Here is an 18,298-nt window from a genome sequence, read left to right on the forward strand (position 1 = left end):
AGGGACATCTACCAGCTCAGCTCCTGCTGCCGCTGGGGAGTTGCGAAGGTGGCAGGGGAAGTGCTGGGTTTCAGATTTTTCAGGATGCCTGTGACTCTGGGGGAAAGAGGGGTTTAGAGGAACAAACCTCAGGCCTGTCCTGGATGAAGCGAAGTGCTGAAAATTACTGAGTGCCTTCTCCCTTTAGTCCATCTCCTAAGGTGGGAGAAAGCAGCAGAGCCCTGGCTCGCTGGCTGCTGCGTTTCTCTGTTTGAAGGTGAAAGCTCACTAGCCCAGGGTGTGGACAGCCCCACTTTCCTTCCAGTCCTGGCTCCTCCACTTGTTGACTGCGTTGTAACCTGGGCCACTCCATGGGCCATCTTCAAGCCTGAGTTTGTTCACGTGTAAGGGGAGCTGAGTCAGCAATGTCCTCTTCCCAAAGGGAGGAGGGGGATGGTGTAAGGACTTCAGGATCAGGGAGAAAGAAGTTGTGAAATGGTGAGGCAGGCTATACCCACAGAAGCTGGTATTGCCAGCTTCTTGCCTGAGTAACTCCTCATCTGCATTCCTGCATCCCCGCTGTGGCAGCAGCTTCCTCCCCTTCTAAGGGCTACCCTGGGGCTGGCAGTGTGTGTGTGTGTGTGTGTGTGTGTGTGTGTGGAGGGAGGGGTGGGGGCGGGCAGCAGAGAGGTCTCCGAGACCCTAGGGAGAGGCAAAGTAAAGCCAGATTCTCACCTCTTGTTGGGTGCTTACCTCGAAAGAGAATGATGAAGCATGGGGACACTGAAATCAACTAGAGAAATCAGTGCCCCTGAGCGCACTATGTATTTCTCTCCTTCTAGCCCATTCCCACCCACCCTGCCCCCGCAGCTCTGTTCACTCTTCAGGAATTGGAAGCTTTAGTTAAATCTCTGCTGGTCTCCATCCCCAGACCATTTCAGTCTGGTCAGGCTGGGCATCAGGGACCTGGAGTGGCCCTGTGGAGAGGGAAGGTTGGTGAATGGGTCAGCCTGCCATCAGGAGGCGGATGGGTCTGGAATGGGGCTGAGAAAGCTCATGGACGTCCATGACCCAGGCCCAGGACACTGAGCCAGACACTGTAGCACGTGCCATGGTAAGACAGCATCCTTTCTAGGCTTTAGACTTGAACTCCAAGGATGAGACCAGAAGAGACCACAAGAAAGATAAAAAAGAAATTGCAGTTCTCACAATTTCTTCACTCTACTGCTGGACAGGGCAGGGAGAAAGGGAATATTTAAGATGTTCTGAAATGTGACATAAAAATTCATAGCCTGGAGAGCTGCCCCTTTGCTTATTTATTCAGGGCACAGAGGATACCACGGTGGGGCCCTGGATCCCAACTACCGAAGTTCAAATCCTGGTTCTGCCACTTAGAATATGACCTTAAGCAAGTTATATTACCTTTTTTTTTTTTCCATTTTGGTTGTCTCATTTGTAAATTGGGGCTATTAAGAGTAACTACTCCATAGAGTTTTATTAAAATTAAAGGGATATCAACACATATCTTGCCATCAAGTTGGCTCCCTTAATTATTATAACCAGTGACAAAGTCTGAGAAGTCAGGGCTAGTCACTTTTCCCAGGCCTGTCCTGTGGCTGGTCACTGTCTGACCAGAAGATAATTTCCTTCTTCCTTGTCACCTCTGTTGGATCTGCCACATCTTGCTGATTCATCTTTCTAGGGCCCCTGACAACCCCTTCCTTCCATCCAGGCTCACCACCACTTCCTACTTTGGACCCCCATTATTTCAGGCCGAAACTGTTAAAACCACCTCCTAACTGGTCTCTTGTCTCCATCCTTCACGGAGTTGTCAGATCAATCTTCTTAAACGCCGTTCTTATGCCACTGGCCTGCTCAGAAATCGTCAGTGACTCCTAAGGAAGCAAGAGGGAAGGCTTCAACGCCTGCCCTCTACTGTGCCTCCCAGACCCTCCAGACCTTCTCTGACAGGCCCCTCCCACCTGTGCCCTTGGCTCCTCCCAACTCTTGGGCGGTTATCTGGCTGTGTTGGGTCTTAGGAGGAGTGCAAGAGCTCTTTGTGGCAGCTGGTGAGCTTCTCTTGTAGTGCAAGGGCTGATCTAGTGGTGGTGCATGGGCTTCGTTGCCCCTCAAAAAGTGGGATCTTAGTTCCCCAACCAGGGATTGAACCCGCATCTCGTGCATTGGAAGGCGGACTCTTAACCACTGAACCACCATGGAAATCCCATTGAACTGTTCTTACCACTGCATTTGACCTATGCTGTCCCCTCCCCAGAACACCGCCTCCCTCTGTGTTTCGCCAAATTCTACCATCCTTCCAGGCCCAGTTCCAGTCCTATGTTTCCCTGCAAGTCCTCCTGAAACTCCCAGGCACTAACCCTTCCTTTCTCCCATTTGATCCCAGTGTGTCTTTGGGTTGCTCAGTCTGTTCACGGATACTCAGCCTAACTCTGTTGTGCATGGCTTCCATGGCGGGGGCAGCCCTGCTCAGAGCCGCATTCCCACAGCCCTTGGCACTGTTGGAGGGAATCTGGCAAACCTGTGCTGCTTGATGGACTGTGGGAAGTCCTGGGTCAGCGGCTGCCCCATGGCTGAGGGCACCTCTGCCTGCCAACTCCCTGATTTCTGATGCATCTTACCTGGCACCTTCTTCTTCTTTTTATTCCTGGTTGGATTTTCTCTCTGGGGCATGTGATCCTCAGCATTTTTTTGCTCCACAGAAGGAAAAGAAGGGATGAGATTCTGCTGGCAGTATCTCAGCTCTGGTCAGTTGAGCTGTGTGTGCACATGCGTGTGTCCTAGGGTGAACCGGCAACCCTCCTTGCTTCCACTGGTCCTTCTACATGCCTACTGCTCTTACCCTCCAGAGAATCCACACCACCAGATGAGTAGGCCTAGAGAGATGAGGAAACAGAAAGAAACAAACAGCCAAGTGTCCTTTCTCCCTCTCACTGCACATTGTAGCTCCTGTATCTGTGATGGTGGAGGGGCCGTCTTGGGTGGGCAGGAGACTCATCTACCCACGAGCTCATGAGACACTGGGCTTGACCCTTAAAGGCTGATGAAAGGTACAGTCTTGGAGGATGTGTGAATGTGTATCCGTAAACCTTAGGAGCATCTGTTCATACTTCCTGAGAGTCTCTCGTTTCTCTGAGACTCCTTACAAGGCCTCCTATTCTTTTTTTTTTTTTTTTTCCATGGCCTCCTATTCTTGACCCTCTACAATTGTTGTTGTTTAGTTGCTGAGTTGAGTTGTGTCTGACTCTTTTGCTACCCCATGGTCTGTAGCCCACCTGGGTTCTTTGTCCGTGGTGTTTCCCAGGCAAGAATACTGGAGTGGGTTCCTATTTCCCTCTCCAGGGGATCTTCCTGACCCAGGGGTTGAACCTGCGTCTCCTGCATTGGCAGGTGTATTCTTTACCACTGAGTCACCGGGGAAGACTGACCTCCTTGTCTCTATTTCCCTTGAATCCCCATTCCTTTTTATCTCTGCTTCTCATTTGCCACTTAGGTTTGTATGCCTTATACATAGGTTCCTAATCCTTTGGATCCCAGAGGAAAAGGGTGACGTTTTATGAACAACTTTCTTAGAGCCAGACATTTGACTCACTGCTCTACGTACAATATCTCATCTTGTCTCTACAGTTTGAATTAAAAAAAAATTATTTATTTGGCTGTGCCAAGTCCCAGTCGCAGCATGTGGATTGAACCAGAGTCCCCTGCATTGGGAGCATGGAGTTCTAGCCACTGGATCACCAGGGAAGACTCAAGTTTTTTTTTTTTTTTAAATCCCCATTTTATAGATGAAATAACTGAGGCTCAGAGAGATTAAATTGCTTATGGCTGGCACATGTCCATCTGTGTTTCCTCTGCAGATTTTGGCATGGGGTAGGGGTGCTTACACATGGGAGATGTGTGGGTTATCATCATGTGACACCTGGACGCTGCCATATCTAAGGGCAGCTCAGGTTGAGGGTGGGTCTGCAGAGAGTAAGGTGTAGTGAGTGACGCTTACAAAGACAGGCAGGAAAAGAGGGCCTCATGGCCACAAGGTGAATACCGGCCTGGTGGCATTGTCCACTGTACTTTCGATGGCTGGGTGACCGGAGTCCCTGAAGGACCTCAGCCATCACCTCCTGCTACCAGATACCCCTCCCACCACCATGGGAATCAAATGGGAACACCCTGAGTGTTCATCACTGCTTTCTCATTAAAGCTCCTAAATATGCTTCAGAGAATTTTCCTTCTAATGCTCAGCCAGGGTTCAAAGAAACTTAAAGAAATTGTTTTTGAGATGGAGGAGGAAGAGAAACGTGCCGAACAGTAATTTCAGAGTCTAGAGTAGGGCCCTTGGGATAGGGAAAACTTCAGATGGGGGTGCAGAAATGTGTGAGAGGTAAAGGGCATTTGGGCAGCCAGAAGACCCAGGAAGTAGGAGAGAGGATGGGGGAATTTGTTTACACCAGACTCCGGCCACTGAGGGCTTCCACCTTGGCTCAGACTGTGAAGAATCCACCTGCAACGGATTCCTGCAATGGAGACTTGGGTTTGATCCCTGGGTTGGGAAGATCCCTGGAGGAGGGCATGGCAACCCACTCCAGCATTCTTGCCTGGAGAATCCCCAGGGACAGCGGAGCCTGGAAGGCTGTGACTTTGTAACTCATGGGGTCACGGAGAGTCGGACACGACTGAGTGACTAGGCACACACCCAGCTTCTGATTCAAGAGTGTAATCCGAGCTAACCCTCACCTCCCCAGGAGACCCTCCAAGACCCGCAGATACATGAAATTATATGTGTAGAACATTATGCGCAAGATGTACTGAAGTGGATAGCCTATCTTTACATAGACATAAGGGTGTCCTACAATTACTCTTGATCCTCTCAGTTCTGCACTATGGCCAGCATTTGATCTGACCGGTCAAAGGTCATGCCATGTTAGCTGGTGGAACTTACTGCAAGGTGGTCCTTTTAGAATACACACTTCACAGATGTAGAAGTTTTTCCAGATTTCTTCTGAGACCAGCTGGTACCACTGCAGGGAGAGGAAGCAGAATCTACCTTCTACCTTCATGAAAGTTGGCTGAGGATGAGAAAGCAAAGAAGCAAAACACCATTTAGCAGCAATTAAAGTGCCTTCAAGAAGACTTAAAAAAAATACAATATCCAATTAGAAAAGCCATATTTTTAAACATTTGTACAAGAATAAGCTGCTGAAACTTGCTAGTTGAAATATGACATCTGTACAACAATTTACAATAGAGCTAGAAGGGAATTTATCATTATCCTGCATAGAACTGGTCTGCATTTGGTTACATATTGTCACTTGTTTGAATGAACAAGGCCTGGTAACAAAATAAAAATACCTGTTAACAGTTCTAAAAAAAAAAAAAAAAAAAAAAAAAAAAGAGTGTAATCCTCATCAGGTTTGCATCCTGTAACCTAAACTTTTATGAAGCCGGTTCCTTATACCCCCCAGTTCTAGGAATGAAGGTGTGAAGTCTTGTCTTAGAACTGGAGAGGCCCGAAAGACTGGCAAGGTCAGCCCCCGGGTACTTTCCCCGGCTCCAATCCCCAAGCCTTCCTGGCCCAGGTTCGCTCACCCGCGAGGGCCACGCCCCTAAGCGGGCACCACTCAATGGCCCTGGGACAGGACGGACTGAGGGCTGATGCCCAGGATGGGGCAAATGTGAGGCGTTCGGAGAAAACCCTCACCGCGGCGATGCCAAGGCTGGAGAAGCCGCGTTCCCGCCTAAATCCGCAAGATGGAAGTTGCTCCCTCTAGCTTTTCTCCTTGCGAAGCCCGCCGATTTTGTAAGTGACCCCTCCCTTCGAGCCCAGGTCCATTTCTAGCATTCACGCCTCTCCAGAGTCTTGTTCATTTGAAAACGCATCTTAAAATGCACTAACACCTACATCTTCGGTCCAGCCCAGATCCGGTTTTGGGTAGCGTGGAAAGTTTACAAGGTACTGCGTGTACCCCACCCCGGCACACGGGGTGCGCGCGGAGCTGCGTGCAGGAATGTGCGCGAGGGCGCTGGGGGGTGCGGGGCAGCTTTAGCGCAGCCGAGGGTATCAGATGGGCGCGTGAAACTGGGGTGTCAGGTGTGCGTGGGTCTGCCCGCGCGTGTCCGAAGCCCACTGCCTCTCGCCCACTTGCCAGAACGTGCCATCAGCCTTACTTCTGCTTCAGCCCTTTCCCAGCCAGACGCCCCTCCTTTTTGGTGCTTCTGAGCGTTTACTGTAAATCCCGTGACTAAAACACGCCGGTGAGCCCGGCCCGTGGACAGATGGATCAATCGCCCCCTTCCCGGAAGGGGGAGGGGGCCCCACCTGGAGCCTCGGAAGCAGGGAGCTGCCGGCTGCCTCGGGAGAACTCCCCGGAGCCCAGCTCGCCGCCGAGCTTGGCGCGGAGACCTGCGTCGGTCCCGGGGCGCTCCCACCAGGGTGGGGTGCGAGCCCGCATCCCCGATCCTTCCCGCGCAGTTCGTGGGAGGTTCGCCGGCCTCGGATGGGGCGGTCAGGACGCCCTAGCTAGGCAGCTTTCTTCCCGCACCGGGGGAGGGAGACAAGTGGGGAAGGGGGGGTCTCGAAGGACTAGGACGCTGGGGCGTGTGGGGGCGAGGGCGCCGGGGGTGTGCGGGGAAAGTTCTCGAGCCCCGCATGAAGAGCACACGTGTATGCGGGCGCGGGGCTCGACCCGGGCAGGAGGCTGTGCGGGGACGCTGGCGGCTGGCGACGGAGGGGGTCCTTCAGCTCCCCTGCGTCTTCGGGGAGACGCTCTGCCTCGGCTCCTGGGTCGAAGGACGCCCAGCGGATGGTGCGCCCCCCTCCCAGACCCGGACTCCAGCGGGTTTGTTTTTTTTTCCCCCCTAGCGCCCTTCCCCCTACGCCCCTGGTTTGGCTCGAGAGCCTCGGACTCCAAACCCTCGGGCCTCCGCTGAACCTCCCCAGGGCCTCCCGGAGCGGGCTGCCCTGGCGCGGGGGCGGGGGCGGTGGGGGTGGGAGGGCGCAGCCCGCTCCGGGCGGGGAGAGGAAGGGGCGTGGGGGCTGCCGCGCGGCGGCAGGAGCCGCGGGAAGAGAAAGGTGCGGAGGCTTTGGTGGGTTTGGGTTGAAGCCCGAGCCCTGGCCGGGGTAGCTGGTCAGTTTCCGGCCAAGGCTGCAGGTCAATCCGGGGAAGGGCGGGCGGCCGAGCAGAGGGAGCCGGCGGCGGAGCTCTCCCCTCGGCCCGCGTTCCCCGGCGCCACCGCCACCGCCTTGTCGCCACCGCCGCTGCAGAGTGTCGCTGCTCCGCCGCGCGCCCGCGCCCCGCGCCGCCAGCGCTTGGGAGCCCGAGCGCCGAGCCCGGGGCGGAGGAGAGGGGCGCGGGCGCGAGAGCCGCGGCGAGGGAGCTGCGAAGGGGGAAGGGGGCGGGCGGAGGGAGGAGCAGGGAGAAGGGGGAGGGAGAGGAGAGCGAGGGAGAGCCGGGGGGAGCGGGAGCAAAGAGCGAGCGCCGGGGAGAGGAGAGGGAGGGAGAGGAGAGAGCGAGCCACACGCACGCAGAGACACACGGTCACCGGAATTCCATTAGAAAAAAGTGACACGAGCAGGGGTTAGCGGGAGAAGATTTTTTTTGAATCTTTCCTCCGTCTTGTGCGAAAGAAGCGACTCGGGTCTCGCGTCCTCGAAGCTCCCACCGGATCGTTCCTAGGCGCTGACACCCGTCGGTGGATTTCTTTCTTATTTGCGTTTTATTCTGACCCCCACCCTCGCCACTTCCTTCCAGCCCTTCACTCTCAGATCGCCTCTCCCCCCACCTCCTCAGTCCCCTCCCGGGAAGCGCAGGGGAATCGGACCCGCGGGGACTCGCGCCTTCCCGGACGAGCCGAGGGAAGGGCAGACCTGAGGACCGGCTGTCGGCTTGAAGAGCACACACACACACAGATACGTGTGTATTTGATTTTAGTGGGCAAGGGGGGCGTCGAGACGCGGCCCACCGCCCTCCATTCCCCCACCCCCTCCAGCCGAAGGCGAGAATCGCAGGACTCAGGATCTTCATCCGGCGGACTAGCTGGGATCTCCGCATTGGATTTGGGGCTGATTATCACTGCTTGGCTATTATTATTGTTGTTGTTATTATTATTATTATTTTTTATCCAAGGGAGAAAGACAGAAAAAACTGTGGGATTTATTTAACATGATCTTGGCAAACGTCTTCTGCCTCTTCTTTTTAGGTGAGTACCTGCGGGAGGCGAGGACAGCGTGTCCGCGGGAGCCTGGGGGCTGCGCGGCCGCGCGCGTTCAGGCGACGGCGAGCAGCCTGGAACCTTGGGGGGCGAGCGGGGCGCTGGCGGGGGACCGACCGGCGGGAAGAGCGCGCGGCGGGGCGAGCCGGGCCCGGGCGCAGCTGAACCGAGCTGGGCCAGCGGCGAGGATGCGGGTTGGAGGGACGCGAGCTGCGGCTGGCTGAGTACGCGCAGGGTTGGGAAGGAGACTTAGAACATCCAGACCATCCCCGCGCGCACGAACGCAGACATAGTCGCTCACTCACATGCAGTGATAGCGCCCATTTCTCTCAACATAAAGGGTTCAAATTGCGGCAACTTAAGAAAAAAAAAAAAATCCAACTCTTGATCTGGAAGAGAGAAGGGAGGGGAGAGGCTCAGTGTCGGGGAGAGGAAAATCCTGCCATCCTACCTTTCCAGGCGGCTCCTCGAGCCGATCGTGGTGGAGGGCACGGGCTTCTCCAGGAGCTCCGGATGGACGTCTGTGGGGGCAGTCCTGGCAGCCACCCCCCACCTGCCAATCAACCCCTGGAAAAGACACCCCGCTTCCCACTCTCCGAATCCCTTCCCCGCGGCTCCACTCCCTGGAAGACTTTTCAAGTTTCTCCCCTCCCTGCATCCTCCCTCCCGCTCAGACCCTAGCCATCTAGGTGGGCGAAAGTGAAGGGTTTGAGCCGCAGTTCACCGCCTTGTCTTGGCCACCTTTGGGGCGGGGGGACCCGGTAGCTGGTGGGAAGAGATGGGAGGGAAGCCAAAGTTTGCTTCCTTGGGTTAAGAAGGAGGGGGGCTGAGGGGAAAACCTGGCCTGAACAAAGACCATTGCTCATTCTGTAAGCCCTCTCCCCCAAGGGCAGGGAGGGAGGGCTGCCTGAGTGCCCCTGAACCCCGACTGTCTTTTTCCCACCCAGAATTCCCAATCCCTGGCCCCTTTTTTATGCTGCAAGAAATCTCAGCTGCTTGGGAAGCGGGTGTAGAGGGAGCGTTCTTGGGGGTGGAGGTGAGTAAAAGTGGGTGTTGGAAAGGCTGGTGCCGACCAGGAGTCCCAGGCACGGCTGCTGCCCCAGTAAGAGCTCCAGAGAGAGGGCAGGCAAATGGTGTGTGTGTGTGTGTGTGTGTGTGTGTGTGTGTGTGTGTGTGTGTGTGTGTGTGTGTGTGTGTGTGTGTGTGTGTGTGTGTGTGTGTGTGTGTGTGTAAGGACCACACGTTTGCTTCATTGTGGATGCTGCTCCTACCACCTTGGCCTGCTGTGTGGCCAGGGTGAGCCAGCCTGCCCAGATGGGTCACGAGAGCACCCTTTCCCTCCTTGAGGAGGAGAGAGGGAAGGCCTAGGAGGGGGGTAGGTGCAGGCCACAGAAAGCCATGAGGGGTGTCCTAAGTAGTGTCTTGACTAGGACCAGGGATTCAAGTCCAGTCCCTGTTGATCAGGCCCTGGGCCCTCTGCAGCCCCACCTCCTCTTCCCCCTCCTGCATTCGTGGGGCCGTGAGGCTTGGCCCAGCTCTAGGGTGTGGCCTTCACAGTCCTGCCTCAGGGAGCCAGAGGTGTTCTCAGGTGGGAGGGCCTGAGGGAGGAGGCTGGGATGGTTGCTCTGGGCCCCACTGTGCTCCTGCAAGCCTTTCCTGGCAACCCTCTCACTCTGGAGGGGCCATTATAAAAGCTGACCTTTTCTCCCACGGCTGATTTGAAAACCCAGCTTTCTGGGGCCAAGAATGAGCAGGTCCAAGAAGAAAAGAAAATTGTATTTCAGGAAAAGCAGCCAGACTGCTTGCTTCTGAGCTGCACACACACCCCAGGCCAGCAGGGCTCCCAGGTGTGGATGATGGCCCCTGTCATCTCCAGGTCCAGCCCCCCAGGCTGCAGAGATGGGGGGTCCCAGCCTAGGGGCCTGAGGAGAGACTGTCCTGAGCCTGTGGGGTGTGCCTGGGGTCCTGTTCAGATATGGCCTCCCTGGTGTCTGTGACCCTGGTGGGGGTGTGGATGAGAGGAGGAAAAGTTGGCCGGGGGGCGGGGGTGACATCTTTTCAGTTCCTTTCTCTTGAGAAGCCCCTTCTCAGAGCTGGGGTGCGTGTTGCCTGAGTGACCACAGGATGTTGTGGTCTGTGTTAGGCCGCTGACAACGAGGGATATGTTGGTTGTTAAGGAAATTTCAGCCCCAGGGCCCTTGCCTGGCAAGGAGCCCACAGTTGGGAGTTGGTTGGAAAGTTGGCTTTGGGGAGAGGCTTTTCTGGAGCTTGAGAGGTGGGGTGGGCATTTTCAGTCGGGGATAGAGTGAAGCACGTTCCTAGGAGCAGGGGCCTTCGGTGTGTTCCTGCCAAGGTTCCGAGTGGGGTCTGGGTGTGGGCATGCCTTCCTGGCCCAGCCATCCTGACCTCCAGTGTTGACAAACTCAGAGAGAAAGTGAGATGGGGAAAGTGATGGCGGTGGGGACCGGGGTTGGTCAGAGGGCCTGCCTCCCACTGGCGTCCTCGCGCTCATCGGGGCACTTGATGGACCTGGACGGCTGTAGGTCTGTGTGGTCTCGCAGCCCCCGCTGTGTCTCTAAAAGCTGTTCCACATGTCTGTGCTTTCCTTGAGAGATCCGAGTTTTCTCCTGATCTAGAACTTGGAAACATCACCAGAATACGTTCCAACCTTTACTCACCTAGAATGCTTGGCCAGAGGCACCAGGTTGCCATGATTTCTTTCTCTGGCTGGACTTCTTGGTTCTGGGGGTCATGGCACCACTGAGAAGAGTCAGGGGTAGGTGGTGGTCAGGGAGTTTGGTTGGAAAATGCACTGACCCTCCTATGGAGCATCTCTCTGCCGGGAGCTGAAAGGAAGAGAGAAGCCCTTGCTATAGGCACAGGAGCCCAGGACTCTGTAAGCATCGTCCCTTAGGGCTGTATGCCCACCTGTAGGGCAGGAAGGAAGTGTCATTTTTGCCCCAGTTCCCTAGGCTCCTGTGCTGCTGCTTAAGCCTGGGGAGGAGGCCGCTTTCTCCTTTCATCTCCCACTGTGCAGCCTCAGGTAACGCCAAGGTGGGAGGGGAGTCGCCCGCTGGGATGCTGGGGTGAGGAGAGTCAGTGGAAGGCCCAGGGCTGGGCCAGTCCTAAGGCTCCAGCAGCCTGGCTACCTGGTTGGCTAGGTGGGACAGCAGGTACAGGTGAGGCCGGGTCAACAGAGCTGATCCTAGAGGGCCCTGTTGCACCTGAGTCCTGCTTAGAGACCCAGGAATTTGTTGAAGCCTGGCAATAAAGCCCCCGCCTGGGCTTGGGCGGGAGGGCGCTTCTCCATCCTACCCTGGGCAGATGCCTCACTGTCTATGCCCACCTTCCATGCTGGTTTCTTTAGTGGTCTTGCTCAAGTCTGGCCATAACTGTCAGCTCCTCCCGTCCTGAGGTAGAGTTCTGGTGGCTGGAGGGAGAAAGTCTTTTGTTGTGGACCCTGAGGTTTTCCCCACCCCAGGCGGCCCCCGCCCCACCTCGGTGGGATAGGCCTGGCCCACCAGGAGTTCGTTCATAGTTGCCTTTCCCCTCCGTGGCCCTCTGGGTAGGGACGGGGGTGCAGTGCAGCACTTTGCCTCTAGGTGTCGCTGCCTCCCTGTGCTAGCTGCTCCCTGAGCGGGGCCTCCTGGGAGAAAGGAGAAGTGGGAGTTCTGGGTCGAAATGGAGGAGATTCTTTGGGATTAGGGGATGGGGGAGACTTCTGCCTAGGATCTTATTATGTTTCGGGCCAGAATGGAGTGGAGGAAGCCCCCCCACTATCACTCTTCTGGTCTTGGAAAATTCAGTCTTGGCTCCGGGCCATGGCATGGCCTTTTTGTGGGGCAGGATCTGGGTGAGGGGCTTGGAGGGGACCAGGGGACTGGATGATGTCTGTTGGGGGAGCTTGCTTTCAGAAGGACCAAGCGGCACTTTCTGTGCCTTTCCTCTCCGTATCTCCTTCCCCGACCCCTTCCCTTCGGAGGATGGTGGGTTTGGACACTGGAGGCCATGCTGGGGAGGGAGGGTCCATTTGCGAGGCCGGGGTCCGCTTGCAGCTGACTTATTAGTTGGCTTCTGGAAAGAGGGGAGAGACAGAGGGGAGAGGGTATCAAGGAAGGGTGGAGAGGAGAGGAAAGAGGAAAAGAAATGAGAGAGAAAGAGACCAGACACACAGAGAGGTGTCTGAGGGAGTGGTGGGATGGAGTTGCTTGGCCCCCAGCATTTTTTGGGGGGCTGGGGTGGAACTTGTCTCCATGGTGGATTTTGTCTCTGGCCACACTGTTGGGCAGGATGGTATGGAGGGCCGGGTCCCCCAGAGGAATGCTTCCCTCTGAGCTCTCCTCAGACCACGGGGTCAGGCTTGTCTCTCCCTGTCTCCTTATGAAGTCTGGGGACTCCAAATGGATAGACTGGGGGCCGGAGGGGCCGTTTTAGCCTGTGTGTGACCTTGAGTTGTCACGTCCCTTCTTTGGGCCTCAGTTTTCCGAGGGTGGAATGCGGGGACTGATCTGGTCTTTGAGAGCCTAACAGGCTGTGAGAGTTAACCAGTCAGCCTCCCTGGTTCCTCGGCCAGACCTCTGTTTGGACCCGAGGTTGCTGGCAGGAGGCCTGGCTGCTCTGAAACTGAGATCTCCCCTTGGCCTGCCCTAGGAGGCCCTGCAGCCGCCAGCTTTCTGCTGAGGCCGTGGGATCCTTCTCGGGACTCCTGGCATCTTAGACTGTCTGTGGTCTGGCTCGGGCCTCTGGCTCTTCTGGGCTGTGCTCCTGGGCCCAAGGCCGTGCAAGGAACCAGGAAAGGGTCGTGTAGGGCCAGGGCCGAAGACAGCTTTTCTTCTTCGGGGTTTGAGGAGAGATGGTGGTATCTTGGGCCCCTTTAGCAGCGCTCGCTCTGACCTGCTGGGGCGGGCAGCCTTGAGTCGGGCACGCTGCGCCGAGTAGAGCCGGTGTGGCTCTCCCAGAAGGGCCCCCAGGCCTGCCTCTGGGGTCGGAGACTGCGGCCCTCATTCACGCTTGTCTTCCCTCCCCACCACCCAGACGAGACCCTCCGCTCTTTGGCCAGCCCTTCCTCCCTGCAGGGCCCCGAGCTCCACGGCTGGCGCCCCCCAGTGGACTGTGTCCGGGCCAATGAGCTGTGCGCGGCCGAATCCAACTGCAGCTCCCGCTACCGCACGCTGCGCCAGTGCCTGGCCGGCCGGGACCGCAACACTATGCTGGCCAACAGGGAGTGCCAGGCGGCCTTGGAGGTGCTGCAGGAGAGCCCGCTCTACGACTGCCGCTGCAAGCGGGGCATGAAGAAGGAGCTGCAGTGCTTGCAGATCTACTGGAGCATCCACCTGGGGCTGACCGAGGGTAAGCCCCGCCAGGGCCCCGGGCTCAGCGGGAGGGCCTGGTAATGAGACAGACCGGCCAGCTGTGTCTCTTTCCACCTCCTGGGCAACCAGGAGCTAACCATCTGACCTAGGGGGGCAGATGTTGTTGGAGAGACAGAGGAAGGAGGAGGTAGGGAGGAGAAAGGGTCAGGGTGGTGGAATGAGGGGGGATGGGGGTCTGGATGGGGAGAGAACCAAGGATGGCTGGCCTGCTGTGTGTCATGGTAACATGGGCAGGTGAGGCCAGAGTGCCCAGGTGGATGGAGAAGAGGACAGAGGAGAGAGAAGGGCCTGGCTGCGTGCGGGCGGAGCTGTGAGGTTTGCATGTGAGCAAACCAGCCCCTGCCACTCTCTGCTGCCCCCCGCTGCCCACCTGCTTCCAGGAGGTCTGCCCTTCTGGTGGCTTCCTGACCCCTGGCCTGGCCTAGGCACCATCAGCAGGGATTGGAGGGCACGTGGGCAGCAGGTCCCAGAGCCCTAGGCAAGCCTTCCTCCAAGGTCCAAGGCCGAACCTGTAAGCCTCTCACCCACCAACCACCTCCCCCAACTCCTCCCCCTCCAGACTAGGGTGTGGAGGATTTGCAGGCCTCCTGGGTCGGACATTCATTTATTAATTCAACAGGTGTTTACTGATCCTGGCTGCTAGGCATTAATAGTTGAGAGCAGCTGGGGCAGCGTTTGCCTTTGTGGAGCTCCTAGTCTGGGGGAGACACAGATAAGTCAGGGACTCGTTTGGTGATGTAGTGAGTGCTGTCGGAAAGCACTCGGTGCTCTGGAAGAGCCAAAGAAGGGCATCTAACCCCTTTTTGCAAAAGCTAGAGAGCCTTCCTGAAAGAGGCAGCCTTCAGGCTGAGACTAAAGAGTGAGGCGCAGTTACCTCGTGAAGGCGTGTGGGAGGTGTGGGACAGAGTTTGGGCAAAGGGTGGCGTATAATGCAGGTTAGCCGGCCTTCCTTACAGACATGCAGGTAACTCAGTGGCTGCTTTAGTCGTGTCTGATTCTAGCCCACCAGACTCCTCTGTCCATGGGATTCTCCAGGCGAAAATATTGGAGTGGGTTGCCATGTCCACCTCTAGGGGATCTTCCCGACTCAGGGATTGAACCCTCATCTGTTATGTCTCCTGCATGACGGATGTGTTCTTTACCATTACTGCCACCTAGAGGCAGATGGAAGTGGGGATGGAGGAGGAGAGATGGAAGGGGTTTGGATCTGGTGAGCAGCATGCCTAGGAGGTTTTATGTGATGATCTCTGCTTCAGGACAAAGTTCATGTGGTTCCAATAGGAGAGCAGACTGGAGAGACTGGAGGCCACTGCTGTGGTGCAGGCCAGGAATATGGAGGCTGAACGAGGACAGTGGTAGGAAAGAAGGATCTAAGAGCTGCCCCGGAGGTGGGATCAGCAGGTCTTGGTGAAAGGCCGGAGGAGTCAGTCTTCTGTGTGGGGCGGTTGAATGGCTAAGGGGGCCTGTCATGGCAAAGGTGTTGAGTCGGGGGAGGGCTGGAGATATGCATTTGTTTTGGGGTACATGCCCCTCATCGGCCCTGCCCTATAGACAGCTGGGCGTGCAGGGCTGGGGCTCAGGTGAGGAAGGGGAAGTGGACATGAGGATTGAGAAGTCGTGAGCACGGACTACCCTGGAAGTGATAAAGACTCCGCCTTTCAATGCAGGGGGTGTGGGTTCGATCCCTGGTTGGGGAACTGAGATCTCACATGCTGCAGGGTGTGGCCAAAAATAAATAAAAATGTGGTAAATCAATTACAATAAAAAATAAAAAAGAAGTCACCAGCAGCCTGCAGGTGGTAACTGGGGCCAAGGGATTGGGTACAGTCACATTAGGAGGAGGTTAGGAACTGAGCTACTGGGGTCACTGCCACTGAAAGATGGGCTGCAGGGGTGATGGGGAGGCTCTGGGGGTGAGGTGGGAGGGAGCCCCTTGGGAGGACTCACTCTCAGAAAGAAGGAGGATCAACAGCCTCCAAGACTTCAGGCCCAACAGGAGAGGGATGGAGCGTGTCCCTGGTGCCCTTGGGGTGAGCACCTTAGGTGGCCCCTGGGAGTAGGAGCCTGCTTAGGGGGGTGCCTGGGAGCTGGGGAACTGGAAACGATGACTGTGGACAACTTCTTGAATTCTGGTGTGAATATAAAGGGCTTCCCAGGTGGCTCAGTGGTAAAGAACTCACCTGCCAATGCCGGAGACAAAAGAGATGTGGGTTCGATCCCTGGGTGAGGAAGATCCCCCGGAGGAGGGCGTGGGAACCCACTCCAGTGTTCTTCCCCGGAGAATCCCCGTGGACAGAGGAGCCTGGCGGGCTGTAGTCCATGCGGTCACAAAGAGAGGACACGACTGGAGCCACTTAGCAAGCATGTGAAGATAGAGGAGAATAGAGGATGCCTTTTTTTAAAAAGAGAGTTGAGTAGTTTAAATTCTAAAGTAGGACAGGAGCGATGGAGAGGCTGAGGTGAAGAAGAGAGAGGGGTGTGATGTGGAACTGTGCGCTTGGGGGAGGGTAGGTGTCAGCCTGGACTCTGAGGGTCATCACCCCCGCCTCCCCTGCCCCAGCTACTGGAGGGGCAGGAGGAAGCTGGGCCCAGGGTGGAGCCTGGATAGTGTTGGGTTCCTGACCAGTGGCTCAGAGGTTTCAAATTTGCCCTGAAATTAGGAGTAAACAGGGCTTGGAATGATTAACAGTCTTAGCACCATTAGTAACATAGTAATTCCTCATGAGCTGAGTGGTGACTTCCTGTTGCTGGCAACCTGGAATCCTAGAGCTTGCAATTAGCAAAGAGAGGGAACTCGCCAACATGAGCGGTGCTCTGTTCTCTGTGAGACAAGGAGCTGGCTTCCCTGACCCTCCCAGGCCTCCTCCGTTCACAGAATGTACATTTATCACAAATAAGACTTAATTGTTTAACTTCTTACAGAACTCACATAACAGAAACTGACAAATCCATGTTGCTGTTTAGTTGCTCAGTCATGTTGGACTCTTTGTGACCCCATGGACTGTAGCCCTTCAGGTTCCTCTGTCCCTGGGACTCCCAGGCAAGAATACTGGAGTGGGTTGCCATTTCCTTCTCCCTGTGCAAAGAACAGTAAAGGCCCCGATTCAACAAGCTGGTTTGTTTAGGTTTTTGCTTTCTTTCCACAGCCTTTAATTTCAACCCAAGGGAGACTGGGCAGAAGGTGGGTGGGCTTGCTGTAGGTGCAGAATGGGAAGGGAGGGGATAGAAGAGTTTAGGGCTAGAGAGCTGAGTGGGCCACTGGAGACCCTTCCCATTGGACTGGCCCCCTCGGCATCACCACATCAGTGCACTGGGGACCTTGCTTGGAGCCAGGCGTTGAGGTGTTTTGATGACAACAATAAGCATAATACGCATTTTATGCTGCCTTCTGCCACGTCTTCAAGACCCTTTTAACCCAGGAGGGCTCTGACTGTAGAGTCTCTGGATCCCAATGCTTGAGATGGTTTGTTGGTTCATTTACTCAACAAACATCTGTTAAACACCCATGGTGTGCTTCCGAGGGCGAGAGCAACCGAGGAAGCCGTGGGTCCTGTGTGGGTACCTACGGTCTGGGAGGCCCTTCTTTGGGTCCACTCTAGAAAGTCAGGCCCCTGCTTTTCTCCTTCCTCAGAACCATGCTCCCTGCCCCTTGCAGGCTGCTCAGTCCCCTCCCCTGGGTCTTGGGGCCAGCGGTTTCTGTCCAGGGCTCACTGGGGAACCCAGAGGCCTTTTATTAATAACAGCAGGTGGCGTTCCTCTGAGGGACAGAGTCTTCCAGAGAGGGGACCCTTCCTGGAGTGGGAAGAGTGGTCCCCCGGGAAGATGCAGGCACTTCCTCCCTGTTCCTTGTTTGTGTGTGCTTCAGTTGTGTCCAACTCTTTGCAACCCTGTGGACTGAGCCCACAAGTCTCCGCCATCCTTGGGATTCTCCAGGAAGGAATACAGGAATGGTTGCCGTGTCCTCCTCCAGGGGGTCTTCCTGAACCAGGGATCCTTAACATTCTTGATAACCTGACTTGGGCCTGGGTGGGTGAGGGGATCTAGGAGTGGAGAGACTCACGTGGGTTTGCACTTAGATTCTTGCTTCTCCAGGGTCCCTACTGGTGGATGCAATTCCTGGAGACTTGGTCCCACCTTTTGCCTCTGAGAGGGAGGCCCTACCCGTCACCTCCCCACCTGAGGCTGAGCTCATTGCATGGACTGAGGACCTCAGCGTGTGGGCAGAGCTGGGAGCCGAGCTCTCAGACAGTCCCAACTGCCAAGGGCCTCGAGGTCTTTCTAGCAGGAGGCTGAGATGCAGAGAGGTGTGGCAAGCCTCACGGGGCACACAGCAAGCTGCTGGTGGGACCAGGCCCCTGACTCCTCTAAGTAGACCCCTTTCTGCTGTCCTGGAAAGCAGAGACATCAGTTGGCCAACAAAGGTCCATATAGTCAAAGCTATGGTTATTCCAGTAGTCACGTATGGATGTGAGGGTTGGACCATAAGGAAGGTTGGGTGCCAAGGAGTTGATGCTTTCAAACTGTGGTGCTGGAGAAGACTCTTGAGAGCCCCTTGGACTGCATGGAGATCTAACCAGTCTATCCTAAAGGAAATCAACCCTGAAAATTCACTGGAAGGACTGATGCTGAAGCTGAAGCTCCAGTACTTTGGCCACCTGACACGAAGAGCCGACTCATTGTGAAAGATGCTGATGCTGGGAAAGATTGAGGGGGGAGGAGATGGG

The 18,298-nt window shown here is 55.9% G+C and overlaps 1 protein-coding gene across 2 annotated transcripts in view; it reads left to right on the top strand.

Moving 5' to 3' along the window:
- Positions 1 to 7,430: 7,430 nt before the first annotated feature.
- Positions 7,431 to 18,298, top strand: part of GFRA2 (GDNF family receptor alpha 2) — a 103,271-nt gene continuing 92,403 nt past the window's right edge. The window contains exons 1-2 of one of the 2 annotated variants that reach the window (XM_043870518.1): positions 7,431 to 8,190; positions 13,237 to 13,551. In XM_043870518.1, coding sequence (XP_043726453.1) covers positions 8,154 to 8,190; positions 13,237 to 13,551 — 352 coding nt within the window. In that variant the 5' untranslated portion in view covers positions 7,431 to 8,153. The remainder of the gene's footprint in view (positions 8,191 to 13,236; positions 13,552 to 18,298) is intronic. The other variant, XM_043870519.1, reaches the window with a different exon arrangement.

The sequence above is a fragment of the Cervus elaphus genome, chromosome 16 (assembly GCF_910594005.1).
Source record: "Cervus elaphus chromosome 16, mCerEla1.1, whole genome shotgun sequence".
Taxonomy (NCBI): Eukaryota; Metazoa; Chordata; class Mammalia; order Artiodactyla; family Cervidae; genus Cervus; species Cervus elaphus.